This window comes from Ictidomys tridecemlineatus, chromosome 11 (assembly GCF_052094955.1).
Source record: "Ictidomys tridecemlineatus isolate mIctTri1 chromosome 11, mIctTri1.hap1, whole genome shotgun sequence".
Classification (NCBI taxonomy): domain Eukaryota; kingdom Metazoa; phylum Chordata; class Mammalia; order Rodentia; family Sciuridae; genus Ictidomys; species Ictidomys tridecemlineatus.
This window is the reverse complement of record NC_135487.1, coordinates 61,926,868-61,951,193: the sequence shown is the minus strand read 5'-3', so window position 1 is coordinate 61,951,193 and position 24,326 is coordinate 61,926,868. Positions and strand designations below refer to the sequence as shown.

At 36.9% G+C, this 24,326-nt stretch overlaps 1 protein-coding gene across 3 annotated transcripts in view; it reads right to left on the bottom strand.

Moving 5' to 3' along the window:
• Gipc2 (GIPC PDZ domain containing family member 2) overlaps positions 1-24,326 on the bottom strand; it is a 94,313-nt gene that overhangs the window by 53,914 nt on the left and 16,073 nt on the right. For 2 of the 3 annotated variants that reach the window (XM_040288909.2, XM_005330706.5), the window contains exon 2: positions 6,894-7,079. The exons of the other annotated variant lie outside the window; for it this stretch is intronic. In XM_040288909.2, the coding sequence (XP_040144843.2) occupies positions 6,894-7,079 (186 nt within the window). The remainder of the gene's footprint in view (positions 1-6,893; positions 7,080-24,326) is intronic. 3 annotated transcript variants of the gene reach the window in all.

Here is a 24,326-nt window from a genome sequence, read left to right as displayed (position 1 = left end):
TCCCACAGGGAGAACAGCAGCCGATTTGGATTCCAGAGAGGTTAACCAAAACAATTTCTACAGAAAAAGAAGATGATTTGACTGAAATCCATAACAGCTGAAATCCAGAGCTCCAGCTTGGCTATTCTTACATCTGCGACAGTGATTAACCACGGTGCCTTTTTTTTCAATATCTATTTTATTATTGCATTTTTCCCACATCGTAGTTCTATTTTATTTTTTGAGCTCATACAAACCTAGGTTAATGTTTTTCTGATCAGTTTTGTTTTTTGACTGTGTTTTATTTTTTGACTGTGGAGTTTTTAAACATTGCAATGGAGATTTTACCTAGGTAAAGCTACAAGGCCGTTATTATTGTCTTGTATGTTGTATGTTATGTATGCACTGTTTTGTGTTGCATGTCAGTATGTGTGTATGTCCATATTTTTATATGAGGAGCGCTCATGAAAAAATGGATCCGAATTTTTTTTTTATTCACGTGATTTAAGTGGTTTAATCTAATTAGGTAAACAGCTGTTAATGATTGTTTTCAAAGGTGATTAACAGATCTGTTTGCTTACTATTGTTTTTAAAGGTGATTAACAGATCTGTTTGTTTACTTTCACTTTTCCTTTTCATCATATTTAATAATTCTGTTCAGGATAATGTCTCTTTAACATCATTGCCAGAATTCCCATCTCCATCCCAGTGCCGGTGAAGACAAAGAAAACCAAACTACAGCTTCTATGATAGCTACCACAGTAAACTGTATAAACTGATGCATCAATGAATATAACTCAACAAGTAATGCTCAATCAAGGACTTGATTTACTTTGGGAGGAAATGGACATATTGATAGACTCCTCCGATTTGAACTGCCTGCAGAACTTGCCTGGACTATATATCAGTTGCATGCATTGTGAACTATCGTCTGGTGCAGCGAATTGTGGTACTGCTGGCATATTTTTGCTGATGGTGTCACCAGTGATGCAATTTCCTTGCCAGCGCACCCCATGTTAATTGTGGTAATGCTGACATCTTTGCTGATGGTGTCACCAGTGATGCAATTTTTCCAAAGGAGCCGTCAATTGGCTTGGTGTCGTGGCATTTCTGTATCTTCCTCCCTTCTACTAGTGATGGTCTAAAATTTGGGGGCCAACAGAGGTGAGGCAAGAACCTCACCCCCCCACTGGCACCAAGGTTAAATTTGGGGGCCAACAGAGGTGAGGCAAGAACCTCACCCCCCCACTGGTGCTTAGGCCTATCCACAAGCATGGCTGAATGCTGGACCGGTAGTCAGCGACGGGTTGATCTGATTGCAGTGGATTCAACCTAAGACAGGGGACTGACGCCTAGAGGTCAGTTCATCCGATGACGGGTAAGAACCATATGTTGAATTGGACAACCTACCAGGCACGGTCCTAAGCCGCATTGCTTGTTGTTTAATTAATCAGAAGGGGGGAGATGCTGAGGGCCATTACCAAGTAGGAATGACGCATCGAAATTTCCTTGCCAAGCGTACCCCATGCTGCTTAGAGGACATTTGATGGAACATTGCATGCATGCTTTAATAAGGTGACCTTGCTCAAGGACCAAGGCGGATCCGGGTTTAGAGCTGATCAGGTTTGAGGAAGTAACCGGCTCCTTGAGTTTAAGGCGTTGCCAGTTTAAGATAATGGGTTTTAGGGAAGTTGGAAGTTGAAGATTATTGCTGGGATTAGGGTGTTCCTGCTGCTTGTTCCCGTTGAGTTCTCGTGAGATTAAAATGGGATTTGGAGATAGCCTCGTGGAGTAGGTGGTTGGTGCGGGAGACGGCAGAACGTGTTTGCCCCTGGACCTGTGTGGAGGCGGTGTGAGAGCGGGAATAAAGAATTGCTGTTTGAACCTACAAAGCTGTGAGTGCCTCGTGATTCTGGTGCCAAGCCGAGACATTGGCCTTGGCACATATATACTCAAGATCCTACTGAATGGGTATGTTAGTCAGTTTGTGTTGCTAATGATACCTGAAAAAAAAAATTAGAGAAAGATTTTTTTTTTTTTTTTTTTTTTTTTTTTTGCTTATGGCTTCAGAGATTTCAGTCTGTGATTGGCTGGCTCCACTGCTTTGGGCCCAAAGTGAGTAACAGTATTATAGTCAAAGGTCACACTGGACAAAAGTTGCTCAGCTTGTGGCAACCAAAAAGGGGAGAGAAAGAAAGGAAGGAGTGAAAGAAAAGATAAACCCCAGCAAGCATCAGTGACATACTTCCTCCAACTAGGTCCAACTTCCTTTTAGTCAGCTGTCAATCAATTAATATTTATTATATATTCAGCTATTAATGGATAATCCATCAAATGGATTAATCCACTGATGAGGTTACAATCCTCATGATCCAATCTTTGCCTAAAAGCCTCATCTCTGAGTCCTGATGTTGGGGATCATGCTTTCAACAGGAAACTCTGGGGGACATTTCAGATTCAAACCATACCCTGGGAAAAAAACAAAGTATTTCCCCTAAGACATCAGAAATAAGACAAGGTTGTCCACTCTCATCACTCCTATTCAGTATAGTATTAGAAGTGCTAACCAGAGAAATCAGGCAATAGAAAGAAATAAAAGGCATACAAACTGGAAAGGAGGAAGTCAAATAACCCCTGTTTACAGACATGACTCAGTACATAGAAAATCCTAAAGATTCCATCAAAAGACTATTAGAGCTGGTAAACACATGTAAGTACCAGGATTCAAAATCAATATATAAAAATCAGTAGCTTTTCTATATACCAATAATGAATTCACTGAGAAAGAAATCAGGAAAGCAATCTGATTCACAATAGCCAGAAAACAAATAAGACAGCTAGGAACAAACCTAAGCAAGTGGGCTAGGGATGTGGTTCAAGCGGTAGCGCGCTCGCCTGGCATGCGTGCGGCCCGGGTTCGATCCTCAGCACCACATACCAACAAAGATGTTGTGCCCGCCGAGAACTAAAAAAAATAAATATTAAAATTCTCAATCTCTCTGTCCCCCTCTCTCTCATTCTCTCTTTTTAAAAAAAAAAAAAAAACCTGAGCAAGTATGTGAAATACCTTTACAATGAAAATGCAAAACAATGAAGAAAGAAATTAAGGACACACTAGAAGCAGGAAAGATTTCCCTTGTTCATGGATTGAGAAAATTAATATTGATAAAATGGCCATACCACCTAAAAGTGATTTACAAACTCAATGCACTCTTAATCAAAATATAATGACATAGCTATCCCACTCCTGGGTATATAACCAAAGGAAATCAAGTCAGCATACAAAAGAAATAACTTCACACCATGTCTATTGTGGCACAATTCAAAGTGGCCAAAAGATGGAATTAGCCTAGGTGCCCATCAACAGATGAATAGATTAAAAAAAAATACACAGACACAATGGAGTAATATTCAGTCATAAAGAAAAATAAAATCCTGCCACTTTCAGGAAAATGGGTGGAACTAGAAGACATCATGATTAAGTGAAATAAGCTATACTCACATAAAAAGACAAATATCACATTATCTCTCATATGTAGAAATGAAAAATAGATGACCTGAAAGTAGGACTATGAAAGTCCAGGAAGGGAGTTGGGGTAGGGTAGGAGAAGCGGGGAGGACATTATCAGAGTTTAACATATACGTGTATGGAATGTCACAGTAATTCCCACTAATTTGTACAATTACTGTGTTAATAATTATAATACTTTTTAAAAGACTAAAAATACATAACAAATGAAAATCATGACCCTAGATTAAACCTGTACTAGGGGAAATGGACACTATTAGGAAAACTGTTGAAGCTAAAATGTACACTACTGCTGAGGGTCATTACCAAGTAGGAATGACGCATCGAAATTTCCTTGCCAAGCGTACCCCATGCTGCTTAGAGGACATTCAATGGGACATTGCATGCATGCTTTAATAAGGTGACCTTGCTCAAGGACCAAGGCGGATCCGGGTTTAGAGCTGATCAGGTTTGAGGAAGTAACCGGCTCCTTGAGTTTAAGGCGTTGCCAGTTTAAGATAATGGGTTTTAGGGAAGTTGGAGGTTGAAGATTATTGCTGGGATTAGGGTGTTCCTGCTGCTTGTTCCCGTTGAGTTCTCTTGAGATTGAAATGGGATTTGGAGATAGCCTCGTGGAGTAGGTGAATGGTGCGGGCAGACGGCAGAACGTGTTTGCCCCTGAACCTGTGTGGAGGCGGTGTGAGAGCGGGAATAAAGAATTGCTGTTTGAACCTACAAAGCTGTGTGGTGGCTCGTGATTCTGGTGCCAAGCCGAGACCTTGGCACACTACAGCTTAGTTTTAAAGTATTATATAAATGTTAGATTTTAAAATTTTATAATTGCACTATAGTTAGATATAAAGAATATCCTTGTGCTTAGTAATTATACCCCAAGTACTAAGGGACATACATACATATTATATATCCCAAGTAATACATATATATGTGTACATATATACACACACATATACATACTAACACACACACACACACACACACACACACAAATGTATATAAGAGAAAATAAAGCAAATGTAGAAATTGGATATTTAGGTAAATGATATACAAGAGTTCTTTATATGTTTATGCTGTTTTTGTATGTTTGAAATGATCCCATTTTTAAAATTTTTATAAACTAAGTACACAATATGATATGAATCTCTCTTTTAAAGTGAACTCCATGTTTGCTATTTGGATTGTGTTCCACTTTCTCCTTTGCTACCAGGTTCTTGGTCTCCACAGGGTTAATGATAGTACTTTAAGGCAGGCACATGTTAGACAAGGCATTAAAAAAAAAAAGAAAGAAAGAAAGAAAGAAATGCGAGCTACAAACGTCAGAGACTAACATTTAAAAAATCCACACGTTTGCAAAGCTTCCAAGCCCTTCTCTGCTGACATTAGAAAGTCACTGCTGCATATGCCTCATGTCCTGATCTTCCCTTGGATAATCCCACATGACTTTCCCAACTCACAGATTTTCCATTTGGTCACCCACTCAACCTTCAGCACAGTCATATCTTTTTGCAGAGCTAAAAATAGCCATTCTATCAAGTGGGTAGTTGAAGCACCATTTAGTTAGGAAGATAACTTTCCTAAGACTATTTCTTTAATGATGACAATGCATCAGCAAATCAAGGTTTGGACAAAATAAAGACATGCAACATGCTGTGCTGCATGCAGCCTACCACTAATTCTTAGCTCAGTGCACAGAAATTCCAGGCCCACTGTGAGGCTTCTTGGGATTCATATCCTGAATTTTTCCAGCTGTACAACTTTGGGCAAGTTACTTTAACTTTCCTGATCCTATTTTTATATCTGCAAGATAAGAGTTGCTAATATTACCTTCCTGTGGACAAATCTCACAGACATCATGTTGAACAAAAGAAGTCAGAAAAAATAGAGTATATAAATTTCAAGAAGCAAATAGTGACAGAAGTCAAAAGAGTAGCTACAACTCTCCCCAAAGGGGTGGAGAGGACAGTATTTACTGAGAAGGAGCACAGAAAGACTTCAGAGCAGTAGAAATACAATTTCCATTGATCTGTGTGATAGGTACACAAGTGTTATGATGTAAACATTCATTAAAGCTGTACATTAAAAATTTGTTACATCTCAGCCAGGTGCTGTCATCCCAGCAACTCAGGAGGCTGAGGCCAAAGGATTGCAAGTTCAAGGCCAGCCTCAGAAATTTAGCAAGGCCCTAAGCAACTTATCGAGATCCTGTCTCAAAATAAAAAATAAAAAAGGCTGGGGATGTGACTCAGTAGTTAAGTGCCCCAGGCTTCAATCCTGTATTACATTTATATGTAACTACTGGTACTATAACTACTGGTACCAAAAAAAAAAAAAAAGAAAGAAAGAAAAAGAAAAAAGTTCTTACACCTCAACATAAAAGTAAATAAAAAACATAATATCAACAAATAGAATTGTTGTGATAATTAAATAAAAAAATGTATGCCAAGTGCCTATTACATGGTAAGCATTTGATATAAGTCAGCTGTTATTATTACAATTAATTGTAACTCCAAGATAGGAGGGTCACCTGATCCCAGAATTTCATAGCTAGACTGGGCAACATAGCAAGAAACCATTTCAAAAGAAAAAAAAAAATTGCTTCTGTCTTGACCAAGTACAGATTTTTTTCCCCAAACAATACAACAACAATTTACATAACATTTAATTTTATAAGAATTATAAGTAATCTACAGATGATTGAAAGTATGTAGGAGGATGTCCATAGGTTATATGCAAATACCATATGCAAGATGTAAGCATCTGAAGATTTCAGCATCCCCAGAGGATCCTGGAACCAATCTCCCCACAGATGTCAGGTGACAACTGTCCTCATTACAACAGAACTATTTTAAAGAGGCATCTACCTTTTCACTACTCCCGAGTTCGTAAAAATTTTGTACCATTTCAAACTTCTTTCTCTTGCCTTTGTCTCTCTATATTACTTTGTATTTAAACAGAGAAATTATACCTTTTGTGTAATTTTGAAGAGCAATTTTAAAGAAGTAAGTAAGATATCTGAAAATCTGTGCAGTTAAAAGTAACCCTCATCACTGGATGTCAGCATGGATGTCATCTGATTTTAGAGCTACAAACCTGGAAAAACTTACATGGATAATGAATAGGCACCAGGAACAGTCTTTCTTTTTCAGTAAGTTTTATATTCTAGAGGAAGTTTAAACCAAAGGGAAGAAATTCAAAGAAAGGGTAAACAAAAAATGATGTCTTTGAACTTTTTTTTAAATGAAAGTAAAACTAACGTTACCAGTTCATGCATGCCTGCTGAGCTGCCGCTCACTCTGAAGATCATTTCTAACTGTCATTGACCTGGTAGATTTTTCTGAAATGTTAACTTCAATTAGGTCACACTGTTTTGGTTTGCTTTTTAACTTACCTTGATAAAAGCATAGCCAACACCATTATCTGTAATGGTGAGTCCAAGTGAATCCTCAGATTTATATATATTCACTTCTTTTTTTAGTCCTTTCACATGGGCAAATATAAAATCTTCAAGACCTAATTGCCCTCCAAGGAGTTTTTCCATGTCAATTTTAGGTGTGTTTAAAGTACAATATAAGATCTACAAAGAGAAAGAAATATATTAAGTTAGTTTCTATTAGAAAAATGTTCTGGTCATCAACTTATTTGATAAACATTGAGTGAAATAGTCCTAAATTTATGATGTCTAAGTCCACACATAAAACATGTTTGTATATTGGCTGGACAAAATCGGAAACTCATTTTCATATAAAGATATTAGGTAACATGTACCGTTTCCCATAGGCCTGACAGTAGCTTTATAAAGTACCATGTTATTTCCATATCACAAACAGGAAATTAAGGCTTAGAAAGCTAGGTTGCCTAAAGTCACAAAGTCAGTACTTGTCAAAGCCAAGGATTCGAGGTGAGACTCTTCACCTTCAAAGTGTCTTCAACTATAAGATCTGCTACTTACAAGGTTGAAAAGACTATATTCCCAAAGATCTGCATAATGCATACTCTGCATGTTACACACATGGCAATGAAAATACAGGCAAAACCACATGTGAAAACTGGTACATATATTTTAAAAAAAGAAATTTTTTATTTATCTTGCATTACAATGCTAAAAAAAAAAAAAAAAAATTCATGGCTGGGCATAGTAATCCCAGCAACTCGGAAGGCTGAGTCAGAAGGATTCCAAGTTCAAAACCAGCCTCAGCAACTCAGTGAGGCCATAAGCAACTTAATAACACTCTGTCTCAAAATAAAAAATAAAAAAAGCTGGAGATGAAGCTAAGTGGCAACATGTCACTGGGTTCAACCCCCAGTACTAAAAAAAAAAAAAAAAAATCATTAGTGAATGAGGTGTAAAAAAGTAGAAATGTTTTAGGGCTAAACTAAAACTTAAAGACTGAAAAATCCAATCCCTTAACTTTAAAAAGGAGGACTGAAGTTTGGAGGAGTAAAGCAATTTATCCAAATTCGCAGGATAGTAAAAAGGTAACCAAAAAAGTAGCTTAACAGAAAATTGCGTGAACACTTTAAAGAAACTCCTTATGTTTGGCAAATCTCTACTGGACTTCATTTTCCTTCAGAAATATGACTTATTTTACTAAAATATGCAGCGCCACTTTTAAGTTTGTTAACCATAATCTGGGCAATTTGGGGGTCCAAATACAAAATTATAGGAGAGGAAAGGCTGAGAATTTGTCACTGGTTTAATGTGTCACTGTTAGCAAAAGCTCAGTCCTCATCCCCATGCCAACCCAATAATGAAGACAAGGTTTTGAAAAAGAAAAAAGAAGTTGTACTGCTTTGAGAGCAAAGGAGAAAATCAGGGGACTCCTGTCCTAGAGGCTGTGATTCTTCCCATCATCGGGAACAGACTTGTTTTTAAAAGATGATTCAAAGGCTACATTTTCTGTCTAGAGTTGTAATTCACTTGTTCATTTAAAGACAGTCATTTCTTATATCTTCTGGTGCCATCCTCAAGCGTGAATTACTTTGTTCCTGTGATGGGTGTGTGCTCAAGGACAGATAACCCTTCCCTTGATAGAGAGAAATGATAATTCTGTTTCCCCTGAGATTAGGATGAGGGGGTGATTAGGAACAGGGAGGGTGAGAGGAAGAGAAAGAAACACGTCTTAAAAATAAGAAGTGGCAGAGCAACAAGGACTATATTCAGATAATAAAGTGGCCCACTGTTACAAGACCACACCCAGATCAGCACCTTCATCCCAAAGCCTCCCTCCAGCCCTCAACTCTCAACTCCCCCTGTATCCCTGAGTTTTGCACCATTCCTAGTTCTCACCAGAACACTGAGCCTTAACACCTCCATAATCCTCATGAAGTTCAAAATCAGGGGGCAATTACTATGTATCAAATGGCTTTTTAGGCCATGTCAAAATGTGTCTGATTTAGCCAGGCGTGGTGGCATTTAGCCAGGCATTCCAGCAATTTAGGCAGCTGAGGCAAGAGGAGGATCTCAAGTTTGAGTCCAGCCTTGGCAATTTAGCAAGATCCTTTCTCAAAATAGAAAAAAATAAACAAATAAAAAGGATAGGGATATAGCTCAGTAGTAAAAGTGTGCTGGGTTCAATCCCCCATACCCAAAACATAATAGTAATAATTGTGCCTAATTTAGAAGAGCTTCATAAAACAAAGCTTTCTCTGCTACACAATTAAAAGTTTACAAGGTCAACAAAGGAATTAGGCAAGAAAAAGACCCCTGCACATACAACAGTGAATGCCTAAGGGAAAAACTAATGACCCACCCTTTCCTTTTTACACCCTGGTCTTTCCAGAACCTTTCATTTAACTCTCTGTGTTCCTAGAATGGGTAAAATACATTCAGCCTTGTGCCCAATAGGTTTTTACTATATCCTCTACTGTAAAAACTGTAATATTCCCAGCGAGTAAAAAGTAAGGTAAGCCAAGAATGGCTTCTTTTTGTAATTGTAAAATCAATGACAATCAGTCCATTGACAAAAACCAATTTAAGTGGTTGGAGGGGAAAAGGATTATTCACAGCTTTTCTGAACTCCTTTCTCAAAATCGTGGGAAGTGAGAAGAAATAACAAACAGTTCTCTCCTTTTGCTTTTTTTCAGTGAATCTGTCAATCATATTCAAAGCATATCTCAAACACCCCTAACATGAAAGCAACTTCACAGTTAAATAGGAAATAAAAGATTAAAACATAATGATAATATAAACAGGATAGGAGGAAATCCAAAAAAGGAAATCTCACACAAACTGACCTTCTAGTTACTAAGCCACTTCCTTTCTTTCAATTTATCACATGTCTCTCTGCAGAGCAAACATTGGATTTCCTGTAGATAGAACCCTTTGCCATTATGCTTCCTCCCCTGCAGAATAACACTCCTTTCCAAACAGCCAGAGTTGGCAGGCAGGCTTCTTCTTTTTTTTTTTTTTTTTTTTTTTTTAATAAAAGAAGTAGAGCCAGCTATATCCTTCACTGAACAGAGATCAAAGGGAAGTTGTATTGAAAACTCACAGAAATGTGATGGCCACTAGGAGGTGAAGTAAAAGCCCTCCTTGAGCAGCAGGTAACTAAAGCTCCAAGACTTCTGATCAGCAGTTCATCACATGAGAATAAGAATCTACCACTCACTCTCTATATATGCACATCTTTCAGCCGAGATATCTCTAAGTTTGTGACAAAAGTCTAGAAACTCAAACACAGGGCTGGGAATACACCTCAGCAGCAGACACCTGCCTTGCATGCATGAGGCCTGGGTTCAATCCCCAGCACCAAAACAACAACAACAAAAAAAAAAACTGGATTTGCCAGGCACAGTGGTACACAATGGTCCCAGCAATTTGGGAGACTAAAGCAGGAGGATAACAAGTTCAAGGCCAGCCTCGGCAATTTTGCGAGTCTCCGTCTCAAAATAAAAAATTAAAGGAACCAAGGATGTAACTCAGTGGTAAAGCACCCTTGGATTCATTCCCCAGTACCAAAAAAAAAAAAAAAAGAAGAAGAAAAGTAATTCAAACCATCGTCATAGATACTGTATTTTGAACTAAAAAATATATCGCTACATCATCTTTTAAAGGCTTCACAGTTTTTAGTCATTCATCTACTCATTAAATACCCATTTAACACCTGTTTTTTGCAAAGTTCTGTGCTGGACACAGATGAATATCATAATCCCTATACAGGAGGAATTCCCAGGCTGGTAGACGGTCCACTGAGGTACAGTAAGGCAATAAAGAGCCAAATGTAATATAATAAAATCCATAAATATTTAAACCAAAAGGAACCTAAAATACATACCATGAATTTTCCTAAACTCTCATATAGTTACTGTATTCAAAATCTAAAATGCCTGCCTGACCAACCCACTCCACCCCTATGTGACTGCCCAGGTGGAGTCTAAACCTAATAATCACTCTTTCCATTTTGCTCATATAATATAAAATCTAGTGCCTCCTTGGAGTGACTGAGTCACCTTCTCTGAAGTCCACTCAGTTTAACACATGTATTTGTCACTCTCACTCTGCTGAGGGGGATCTTAGTCATTCTTCTCTCTCCTACAATGTCTAACATAGCATATTCACTTACCTCATCTAACATGACACACCTGCATGCTAGATTTTATTATCCTCATTTTGTGGATGAGAAAATTGTGACTTTATCCAATTAACACACAAGAGTCAACGTTTACTGTTGAAAAGAAGCATAAGGGCTGGGGGTGTAGCTCAGTGGTAGAGCTCCTACTTAGCATGCATGAGGCCCTGGGCTCAATCTCCAACACCAAAAATAAATAAATAGATAGATAGATAAATAGATAGATAGATAAGTAAAACTGAAGGAAACACGATAGAAAAGAAAAAAAAAACAGTGAGTTGGTAATGTTGTAAAAACATTCCTCTAGGAAATGTGTGCTTCCAAAATAAAAATATGTTAGATAAAAGGCAGTAAATGCAATACCTTTTATCTTTTGCACTCTGGGAAATAAATTAAATTCAAAAAGATTAGGAAAGCAAATGCATGACAAGGTATCATGCAATATAAAGAAAACGACTGATCCATTACCTATAATAAATAACTTCTACGTTTTTCATGAAATCCTCAACACATTCTGGGGTATTTGTATTAGGTGCTTTACCATCATCATTGCCTATTTTCATAAGAAAAATGGATTCTTTTTCATGATTTTTCATTTTTTAGAGTGGTATTTCCCAAAAGTATTATAATGTTAGCCACATAATTTTACATTTTCTAATAGCCCCATTAAAAAAGTAAAGTCAGGTGTGGTAGCACACACCTGTCATCCCAGTGACTTGGAAGGCTGAGGCAAGAAGATCTCAAGTTCAAGGCCAGCCTCGGTAATTTAACAAGACCCTCAGTGACTTAGCAAGATACTGTCTCAAAATTTTTAAAATAGTATTAAGAAGAATTTTAAAAATAAAGAAAAAGAGCTGGGGTTATGGCTCAGTGGTGAAACACTTGCCTTGCACATGTGAGGCACTGGGTCCAATTCTCAGCACCATATATAAATAAAAAAAATAAAGGTCCATAAAATTTTTTTTTTAAATAAAGAACAACAAAGTAAATAGAAATAAGTGAAATTAATTTAATTTATAGTTTAATTATATAACCCAACATAACCAAAATATTATAATTTAAACATATAAATATAGTTTACATTTTTGTATTAGGCTTTTTTTTAGTTGTATAAAGACTCAGTGCCTTTATTTATTTATTTATTTATTTATTTTTTGTAGTGATAGGATTGAACCCAGTGCCTCACACTTGCAAGGAAAGTGCTCTACACTGAGCCACAACTTTAGCCCCTGTATTAGGCTTTTAAGATCTGGTATGTATTTACTCTTATGTCTTTTCTCAATTTAAACTAGCAAGCCACAAAGTATTCATTAACCATATATAGACAGATCAGTTGTAAAATTGCATGTCTTTATCAATATTATACTTTGTGTTTTCCCATTTCTTTATATCTGATCATATCATTTTCTCAGGCAAAAATGCCATACCTTGAACCCAACTTCTATATGTCTGTCAACACCTTCCCCACCCAATGAAGCCTAAACTAATTCTATCCACTACTATCCTAGAATAATGTTCTTTCTTCATCTTCTACATACCTATTAGATTTTATACTACTCTTATAGGGCTACCACATGCTAATTTGTAAACTTTTAGTTGACATGGATTTTTATCTTATTGTCTTTCACATGCCTATCACTCTCTTATGTATATATATAGAGAGAGATTAATAAATTTAGAAAGCTATTGCCCTTGGGGTTACAAGATGGAGGGCCTTGAATTGTCATTACTATACTGGTTACCAATATCTACAAAATCATTCCCCCTTCCACTTGATTTTCCTCTGGCAACTTCTCCATTTAAGCCACAGGGAAGTTTGAGTGGGAGTGACCCCACCCTTAATTCCATTGAGATTGAGTCATGATTAAACTTAATACATTTAATGGCTTGATTAAGTCATAATCCAATTTAGTCCAAGAAGATTCAAGAAAAAATTTGTTGGGGTTTCTGGAGAAAGAATCTTTTGTTTTCCACAGAGGCTATTAAAAGGTGGCACACCTCCCATGCCTCTCCATCCCTGCTCCCTCCACTTCCCCAACTCCAGCTCACAAACTACAGAGGAGTGAGCCTGAGATAAAGCTGACAGAGAGGACAAAGCCTCTGGATTCCCATCATACCTAAATACAATCAGCGTTCCACTCTTTTCCATAGTAACACAACCCTCAGTATATATACCTCCCATGATCTTAGGAGGAAAAGGATTCACATCCCCTGGTCCAGGCATAAACTTTAGCTAGTCTAAGTAGTGATTTAGCAATAGACAGATGTATGTCTCAATACTAGCCCATAAGCCATGAGAAGAGGACTCCAGAAAGCTTCTGGAAAGTTCTTTTGCTCTTAAGATATAAAGAAAAAGGAGACAACCCCTCCCCCCCCCCATATTGCCTTATCTGGAAGTGGTCTAGAAACTTTCACTACCATTGAGGCATCACCATCTTATTGTTAGCTGAGAAAGAAACCAAAGCCAAAAATGGAAAACCAAAGAAATGGAATAGGCCTAGATCCTTGATGACTCACTTTCTTTTATGCAAACTAATAAACTATCTTGTTTTAGCCAGTTGAGTAGGTAGTTTTCTGTTACTTTCAGCCGAAAACATACCATCTGATGTATAGGCTTATCGCAGAATATTCAGTCACATAAGCCAATTATTTCACTAAGCTTTTCTAGGTGGGATTTTCTGTTGCTATCAACTAAAAGATTCCTGATAGGATAATAATTCCTTGTATCTTTAGAATTTTTCACAATTTAAAAGTTCCATTTATCTCATTTTATCCTTTAAAAAAAATTTGTAAAGCGCATGGTAAATTGTGTTTCTTTTAATGCACTGAGGTACTATGGTATCTATAGTACCTCATATTCTACTCATAGTCTTATTCTATATCCTCTAACAGTCAGTTCCTCCCCCTTACTTTAAATATCAGTAAAATAAATCAATCTCTTAGGAATTATCTTGTCCTTATAATGATTGATAAAGGGAAAAAATATAAAAGGAAAGGCAAGAGACAAAAATGATGGATTAAGAGGTAGGATGCTGGGTCTAGTCCCAATTCTGTATGTTACACGTTTTTTGGCCTCCTGGATCCACATGTAAATAATGACATTAGTAAAGCTTGGGCTACATCACAGAATTGTTACAAAAATTCAATAAAAGCTATATATATAAAGTATTTTATAAACTCTGAAAGTTTTTATCATTATTCCTATAATAAGCACCTGCTTCCTGAATAATAATATGCTTGAGAGCTTAAATTGCATGACTTTTGCTGAAGATATTACAGTTTCTCCTTTTTTAATATCATAACTAGGATAAATTCCATTTTTACCCATAAACTGTATTACCTATTATCCTTCAACTTTTTTTTCTTATAGTTTTAGATGGACAGCATGCCTTTATTTTATTTGTTTTATTTTTGTGTGGTGCTGAGGATCAAACGCGGTGCCTCACACATGCTAGGCAAGCACTCTGCCACTGTGCTAGAGGCCCAGCCCTCCTTCAACTTTTTTGTTGAAAGACAACTCATGGACAGTATTTTCTCTTTTTGGTACTGGGAATTGAATTCAGGGATGTTGATGCACATTCCCAGTGACAGCATTTTTTTTTTTTTTAGACAAGGTCTGGCTAAGTTGCTTAGGGCCTCCCTAAGCTGCTGAGGCTGACTTCAAACCTGTGATCCTCCTGCCTCAGCCTCAATAGCCACTGGAATTACAGGTGTGCACCACCACTCCTGGCTCAAAATCATTTTTGAAACTCCAGGAAGTCCATTTTCAAATTTCTTTTGTTTAATGTTTTCCTTAAACAGGAACTGAGCTGGCTAAATAATCTACATCTTCCAAAGATATCTGCAAAAAAAAAAAAATGAGCTTGTGCAGCTAGAATTAATGTTAATCGTGGATGTGATTTTAAATACAAGTAACTAGGGCTAGGCTTGTGGCTCTGCAGTAGAGCACTGCCTGGCACGTGTGAGGCACTGGGTTTAATCCTCAGCACCACATGAAAATAAATAAATAAATAAAAGGTATTGTGTCAATCTACAACTAAAAATATATTTAATAAATAAATACAAGTAACCAGGACAGTTACCTTACAACTGCCTAAAGTGGCAGTACTAGTAAACATTTTTTTTTTAGTTGTAGTTGGACATAATACCTTTACTTTATTTTTATGTGGTGCTAAGGATCGAACCAACAGCTTCGCACATGCTAGGCAAGAGCTCTACCACTGGGTACAACCCTAGCCCATTAGTAAACATTTTTATATGATGACTTTCATTTATCTCAATCTTCCCAGGAAGTTTCCTTTGTACACTTTATCTCAAATAAGCTTTATACAAATATCAGTCAAAATCATCATAGAAAATAAAGAAACTACATAATAATAAGCCTAGTATAATATTAACTAGAACTTACTTTCCTCAGGAGCTATTATCACATCTTTACATATAAAAAAAAAAAAACACTTGGGTTATGTTTCCTTTGTTAATGACTAAGGTTTTATCTGGGCTGTTCTTATTATTTAAGCCTCAAAAATGCTTTCTCAAAGAGAAAAAAATGTTATTTTCCTCCAACTAGGTAATTGCCCTTAAAACAGTAGAAATTAAAACCAACTTTAATTTAAGAATGAAATAATTATTGGGTGTGGGGAAGATTCCTCACTTACCTTGAGAACTTGAAGAGACAAGATCATCCCTAGCCATGTCACATGTAAAGAACTATATTACTCAAATATTTCCAAAAACTACACAACACCAAAATATTTGGTAAAGGTGTTGTATAAAGGAACTTTTATAACTCAAACTTTTTCAATTATATTCACAGACTGCATTTTGAATACTGGTTCCCACTTCCACTAAACTACTATGAAAGCAAAAAATGGGGAGATGAAGTTCTGCAAGGATAAAAAGAATATTAATTATTAAAGTACAAGAAACGATGATTACTTGTGTGCAGTCAGCTACTTGCACATTTACTTCATTTTACCTTACAGTTCTAGGTCACAGAACATCCCTAGACTGAAATGCAAAATCCAAAATATTTGAAAATCCAAAAATTCTTGTTGTACCAACATGGTGCCAAAGGTGAAATACTCCACAACACAAACTTAGTTTCATTCACAAAAATATTTAAAATTGCATAAAACTGTATGAAATACCATCAGTCTATGTGTATACAGAGTATATGAAATATAAAAGAATTTTGTGCGTAGACCTGGGTCCCAACCTCCAACTATTTTATTATGCATATGGAAATATTCCAAAATGCAAAAAACAAAAATGGAATTCTGGAATCTAAAACACTTCTGGTTCCAAGCATTTCAGATAAAGGCTGGTCAACCTTTGAACAATTTTTTTTTGTGTGTGTGCTGGGTAGATTGAACACAGATTTCACACATGAATGATAACCACATACTCTACCACTGAGCTATATATCCAGTCCTACCTATTTTTTACAGCTCATAATGGCTTAGAGAAAATGGTTTTGTAGGGTCACATAATGCAAGTGGAACTTCAACACTGATGGTCCAAATTTAAGCTCTTTTCCCTGAAGTGCTTTTCTGACATCTAAGGATCATCATCCAGGACACTTGTTACTTTCTAATGCCTAACTCAACTAATTCTTATGAGTCAGGCATGAAAGAAAGTATCCCTATGCCCTATGCAGACAAGAAAATCAACTCGAACCCATTAAGAGATCTGTCTAAGTTCACCTAGCTAGTTAATGGCACTCAAAACTAGAATCCAGGGTTAGGGACTTTTTCTAAACCATGACACTAGCTGCAATGCAAATATAAACTCAGTTTTGAATTTAAAACTCCTGGAAGGCAGAGACTATATAGTTTTATGCTCTACATTGAGTCAAATAAAGTGTTTATTTCATAAATCACCTGCTACCTAAAAAGAGTAAGACATCTTGCAAAAGAAGCTATTTGTAACCAGGCACTGTGGTACATACCTATAACCCCAGCAACTCAGGAAACTAAGGCAGGAGGATCTCAAGTTTGAGACCAGCCTCAGCAACTTAGTGAGGCCCTAACCAATTTAGTGAGACCCTATCTCAAAAAATAAACAGGGATGGGGATGTAGTTTAGTAATTGAGCACCTCTGGGTTCAATCCCTGGTACATATATATATATATATATATATATATATATATATATATATATATATATATATATGTAAAGGGAATCTAAAAGTTAAACATATTATATGGCTTCACAAATATCAAAACAACAATAATATATTACTGTTTAATTTGAATCACTGTAAATAAATTTTTAACATATTTCTTCCAGTTAAAAAATTTTAAAACTGACTGGTTACACTTATTTCTTTATATTATAAACATAGACATTTAAATTCTCATGCTTATTATTCCAATATAATATATATATACTATATTTCTATAGATTTATTTTAAAATACATATCATTTTATATATCCAATGCCTTTATCTTCACCTTGTCAATAGCTGCAGTCATCTAGAAACAACTTTCACAGCTTGGAAAAGATATAAAATTGGCAACAAGACAGATATTTAGAAACATGATACTGTATGCTCTATTTAGACCTTCATGAGGATATTGTATAAAGCCCTGCCTCGAACTGGGTAGAACTTTCTATAAATGATTCACTTCTAAATTAGCTGCCCTAGGTCAGCAGTTGTAAGCCTTAAATAAAAGGTGAATCATTCTTCATACTCTTTCTTCTCCAGTACAACTACTTTTTTTTTAGTGTTTTTAATGACCAAAATAGTATAACAAAAGAATTCTACCCACCCCCCAAATGAAAGACATAGTCAAGTTTATATTTTTAATCTACTAAATGACTTCCCAGAATAACTAAAAAAATATTTTTTTCAGGGGAGGGGGTTGCAGGAATCTAATCAAAACAACTATGTATCCAAGAAAATCAAAATTGCAAAGCAATTCTTGAGACATTAAAAAAGGTTAAAAGTACAGAAAGGTTTCAGTCTTCCTTTGTGGACATGACCCAGACACTAAACCAACAAGTAAGTAAGATAAATCAAATGTGTGTAGCTATATATATCACCTCTCCCACAATATTCTTGCAGTCAAAGATGTCTGAGCTTATCCTAGTCTAATAATGCTGTAAGGTTACATGCCAGTTTTAAAGACATCATAAATCATTGCTATTCCCCCTTGTCAGCTGCTGTTTCAAATTTTCCAGCTTTCTGACCATTTATCTTCTTTAAAAAGCTTTCGCCTGTTTGACACTAAAGAGAGGAGAAAACCTAAACAGAGAGACTAGAACAGTAGGGTGTTTTGTAAAATAATAATGAATATGATAAATTATAATTTTCAGTAAAGAGATTTGTGAAATAACCTTTTTCAGTTAGGTAAACAAATACACTGACAGTTTGTAAAATATTGCCATTTATCTCAAAAAGATCCTTAACAAAACATTCTAATTTGTTTGGTAGAATGCTTATATTGCACTGTGTTCCAATTAGCCCAGGAGGCTGACTTAAACCCTTATAATGAAATGCCTAAGGAGCATGTGATTTTTAAAAACCACCCAAATGAATCATGGAAAACTGGAAAGCAGGCATGATGAGCCATTCAGGTGCCAACATGGAGCGGCAGGGGGCTGGGGTGCAGCTCAACAGTAGAACTGTGGGTTTGAACCCCAGCAGTTCAAAAAAAGAAAAAAAAAAAAGATGAGCAATGGGGGAAGACAGTCTATTCCTTACTGTTCTCCAGAACAGAAATTCTGACAGAAAGATGAATACTTTATGGAAGAAAAATAGGTCACTAGAGAAACTATCAGAGGGAGAGGGCACAGGGTGAAGCGGATTCATGAGAGACGCTAGGAAATGGTACTACAGAATTTGCTAGATGACAGGTGACAAAGAACTCTGGGGCAGGGAGTAGAGGCAAATTCACTGATCACCTTAGGCTCAAACTGTTCATTAGAAAGTTGGAAAGCACAGAGAGTAAACCTGTGGGTAAGGCTGGTGGGACTGAAGCACAAGTTTCCCTCCATCAGGACTGTGTGTGAGGATTCTTCTAGGCTTGAGGTTACTTGGTTTTGAACCACCAGAGGCCCTGGGGCCAGAGAGCCATAGGTACAGAGAATAAGAAAAGGTGAAAAGAAGCTGCCAAGAATAGAACTCTGTCACAGGCTCAGAGATACTCACAGACCCTGGCTGAAAGACTGTCCTTTGCTGTGAGTTGTTTATTACCAGCTCCCTGATCCCACTCTCACCAGACAGCTGATCCCACCCTCTGCTGGCCCACTTTACTGCCACTCTAGGCTGTGGGATTCCTGGTTTTGAGGGAGGCAAAGAACTTAGAGAAGTGGGAGAGACGACCAGACAGGGTGACCAGGCAGGATCAGGAGACTTCCCAAAGAAGTTGGCAGGCTACCTCGGGGCTCCATCCTCAACTCCCAGGAATGTGTCACCACAACACAGCCAGGACGAGGAGTACCAGTCCCCTGGCTCCAGGCTGGGTACTGACACCGAGCCCTTACTACCTGCTTCTATTTTTATGACCATGTGCACTGCCCTTTCCAAACGCCTTGAAACCTCCCTCACTGCCCAGGAAATAGGCTCATATATTATTGGTGCCTAATTGACAAAGGTATGAAAAACTTTCTCACTTCATATTTTTCTTCTTTTTCCTTTTCTAGTAGGCAAGAAATGTATTGGTTTTATTGGTTATAACTTATTGGTTATAAGTAGGATAACTTCTAGCCCCAGTTTCCCTGTCATCCCAAAGTAATTATAAATACCATTCCTTTTATTCTCTGAAGTGTCTGGGCTTGGAATATAAATTATATATATGGTCACATATTTATACTATATTTCCTATTAAACTGATCAAATAAGCATGCTCCCATTGCAGGATGTAGAAAATCATATGACTTGGTGTTGAGGAAAGGCAGTAGCTGAATTCTTCCTCTATCCCTTGGTACCAAAGTCACCTTCTAAAAATGCCCCAGTCCTGCATTTCTTGGGAGAATATATCAATGTCCCATGACTTACACACAATAAACAAGACTCTAGGAGACTTAATGTGGGGAAAAGTGAAAATCAGCCCTAAATGTTGAGACAAATTCTGTCACAGGTACTCTCTATGCCTAGAAGTATGATGCAAAGAAATACATATAAAGAGTCATTTTTGGCTTAGGGGAATAAACATGAACAAATACACAAAACAATTCTGGATGAACTGGAATATTTACTTACTTATTTAATTTTTCAGGTTTAACTGAGATTCTTAACTTTGTTGACTAGGTTTATACTAAATTTTATTGAAGAAGCCCTCACCAGAAGAGTCCAGAATAGTTACTACAACACAGAATTCCACACTGAGACATATTAGTTTGAGGACTGTATACAGAGATATGCTTTTAAGATTGTCTTCCTTGTTTTCTGGGCTTAGGCAAAGGGTGGGAAAATGAAAACTGCGTGGGTCTAGAGTAGAAAAATTGCAAAGAAAATACTTAAATATTAGTATCATCCAGCATTCTATTTGAGGGAAAGAGAACTAGCATTTATTAAACCATTGTTCTGGACACCTAATATGCTATTTCATTTAATTCTCACAACATCCTATAATGCAGGTGTTTTTGTACATTTTAGCTGGAAGAAAATTGAGGCCAGATGGCGGCATCTCCAGGAGTCAAATCCATGACATGCCATCCTCCTCTGAAACTCACCTCCCCATATGACCTCGAAGGCTGTGCTCCTCTATCATGCCACCCTGACTGTCCATCTGCCACCAGACTCTGTAAGCCTCTCCAAAGCCATAGCAACATCTGACACCTCAAAACATTACAAAAGCTTGTCACATCACCAATTTAAACAATCATGTGTTCCACTTGCAAATTATAATCCTGTAAAATTGATCCTAAAACTAAAAAAGGATAAAACCAACAGGAGTTCTATTTCCTGTCTTCAAGTGTAAGGCAATTACTTACTCCCAGGTAACCAGGATAAAGCACTGTTGCAGAGGAGGGACTGGAGTGATACTAATCTCTAAGGAAACAGGTTGAAATTTTGTGAGGGCTTTTTTGGTTGTATGATTATGTGACATCGTTTATATTTGGGGAAAACTGGAAAGGGGCCAAAGATACTTTATGAATTGCAATACTTGAGAAGCCTGGCCAAGTGAAAAGCTCTTTTGCATTCCACATGATTTTCAAATGTCCTACCTGACATTCATACTGGGAGTGAGGAAAATTATTATTTAAGCCTAGACCCTAATTCTGTGCTACAAATTAACTCATTTTTGTTCTTTATTTTTCTGGACTGCAATTACCATGTAACTCAAGGAAAGACTGTACCTGGTTTGTGCAGAACTTACCAAGAGTTGCTCATCAATTCAGAAAAGCAAGTCACTGACAGCAATGCTGTTCAAGATATTGAATTTTTAACATAAAACATGTTTATTAATCTGCTTCTATTGTTGCTACATTATGGTAATTCTGTGAACATGAACAAATGTTACTTATACCTATTTCAAAAAGTCACAAGTAAAGAAAAAGAAACATTAACATTTGGTTGAATATTGTCCTAATTTTACTCTTTTTAAATCCAAAATTTTCACTGTAAATAGATACAAGCACTTGACTACTTCATTATGTCTCCAAGGATATTTTTCCTAAATATTTGTATATTGAAAGTATATTTCTCTCTAATATTAGAGTTAAGGAACATGTTTTAAATTATGTTTATAGATAATATTCTTTTCATTTCAGGGTAGTAAAGGTGTTATCATTTAAAACTCACTACAGGGGAACTTTGGGCATATGATTAAGAATATCTGTGTAGGGTTGGGGTTGTGGCTTAGTGGTAGAGCACTTGCCTAGCACATGTGAGGTGCTGGGTTCAATCCTCAGCACCACAAAAATAAATAAATAAATAAACAATATTGTGTAGAGCTATGACTAAAAAAAAATTTTTTTAATTGTGTAAAGGAAAAAGCATGGATTTTGGATTCAGACAGGCCTAAAGTCAAAGTCATCCCTCTGGACTGTGACTTGTGTAATTTACTTGTAATCTGAGCTCCGGTTGTCTAATCTATGGATGTTAGTCATTTCTGGGGGTTCTGTTAAGAATTAATTTCTGATAAGATAGCATACATAAGGGTGATAGAAGTAGTCAACAACAATTACAACATCTCCTCCCACCCACCCCCCTCTCTCTTTGGTACCAGGGATTGAACCCAGGAGTGCTTAAGCACTGAGCCAGATACCCAGCCCAACAACAATTCTTTTCTTAATTCTCAAGATATGTTTTCCATCCCCCACTTGATCTACATAGAGGTGGACAAACTAAGCTAGGAAGGGGAAAATTCAACGAATACAGAAAGAGAGAAGAAACAATGAAAATCATGACCAGCCACCAAAACTAACCACACCCAGAACACATGGCCATTGTCAAATGAGAGCAGCTTCAAGAGGTTAAGTTTAGGTTCTGCCCTTGATCATGAAAGGCATATGGTTAATGCCAATCCTATAACCACCACTAGATGAACACAATATACAGATGTGTAAATCATTTCAAGAAAGCATACAGAATTAACATTTCCTCAACTTCGATACTGTGTATCCCTTAGAGATCACTTTATGCTTTGATTTTTCTCCAGGGAGATTTTTATACACATAGCAAATACATTTTCTGAATGCTTGAGTTGTTAAGTCTCCTAGCTACGAGTAACAGAGGGTCATAGAGTTTCTAAAAGCAAATACTCTATCACTGACAAGCTCTAAGGTCCCTTCTGGCCTTTTATATACCCAGAGAAGCCACAGAATCTCCTTGGTATTAGTCATATCCAAGGCTCAACTTCCCGCTCCATATTTTTATCACTAAAACCTCAGAACACTCTGCACACTCCAAAGAGCACAGCTAGAATTCCTGAGTTTCTTGGATCCCAAAGAAGCAGTGACAGAGCCATCCACCCTCACTTCACTCTTCTTTGTCTATCTCAACAAGCATCTGGACCATAATAATTTGCTAATTAGTTACTTCTCCTTAAGTACTTCATTTCAAGGAATACCTTTGGTTACCCCTAGGTGATGGGAGTTTATCCTCAGGTAAACAGGGAAGCAAAAGTAGTAGTACAGGAAACTCCTCCAGGAGACACGTGGGCTTCTTAGAAACCATTAAAATTTAGCTCATCACCACTGAAGACATAATAGCAGCTCTCCTTGAATAAAGTACCCCCCCAATGGCCCTCAGTACACTGCAGGCTGCCATTAACTGCCATTCTCATGCTTCAGCATCTCTTTCTTAGATCCACTCCTCTTCTGCCACTACCAACTGTACAGAACAGATGTACAACATGCTTCTAATTGGGATTTAAAATAAAAGCATAGGGGAAGGTAATATCCAGAGATATGCACATATTGTCACATACATGCATTTAAAAGAATTTCAGAAATTCAGAAAAGAAAGTAGCCACAGCAAATACTTCTGTGGAAAAGGATGAGGGAACTGTGGTTCTAGGTGACCCACATTTTTAAAATTTTTACCACATACATCATTATTTTTTAAATTAAAATAATGTCATTTACCATGCAGCTCTGCTTTTGTGTTCTATGGAGAGTAATTTCTGGTAGTAGCTTCAGTGATTGAATGAAACACAGAAGCAGGGAGATCGCTTTCCTTGGTGGTCACACTGGTCAAACATTATGGATACTCTCATTAACTGAGAACCAACAGATGGATGGAAGAGGAAGCTCTCACAGGAAGGTTGCAATTCATACCAAGACAGAGTCAAGAGATGAAACTAGGTTGGAATAGAAATAGACTTTAAGAAACTAATTACAACTATCCTCCCTATGTTCAAAAGCTTTGAAGCAACAACGAAAGAGCTTATGTGATACAACCATGCCAAATTTTCAAGAATTACATTTGATGTCAGAAAAGCAAAAAATACAGCTAACATACTTAAACACTTTAATCTCAAGTTTATATTTCTGTACCTTACTGAATTACATGCATGGAATTATATTTTCTAAAATTCCTCATGGAGTTCAAAAACACTTTAAATGCATTTAGTATTTATCTCTAATTGACAGAAACTATTATTAGCACTTCAGTTTTAAGCTCTCTGTCCAGCACTTTTCTAACAAGAATGAAGTGCTCTCCAAATGAGCACTTAAATTACACCAGGGTCTCTACCATTTCAAGGATTTCAATGTTCCACCCACTTGCAAAGGACTTCATCTACAAACGGGTGACAGGCCAGCTACCCAAAGCTATCAGGGAAGTTTTTATACTCCAT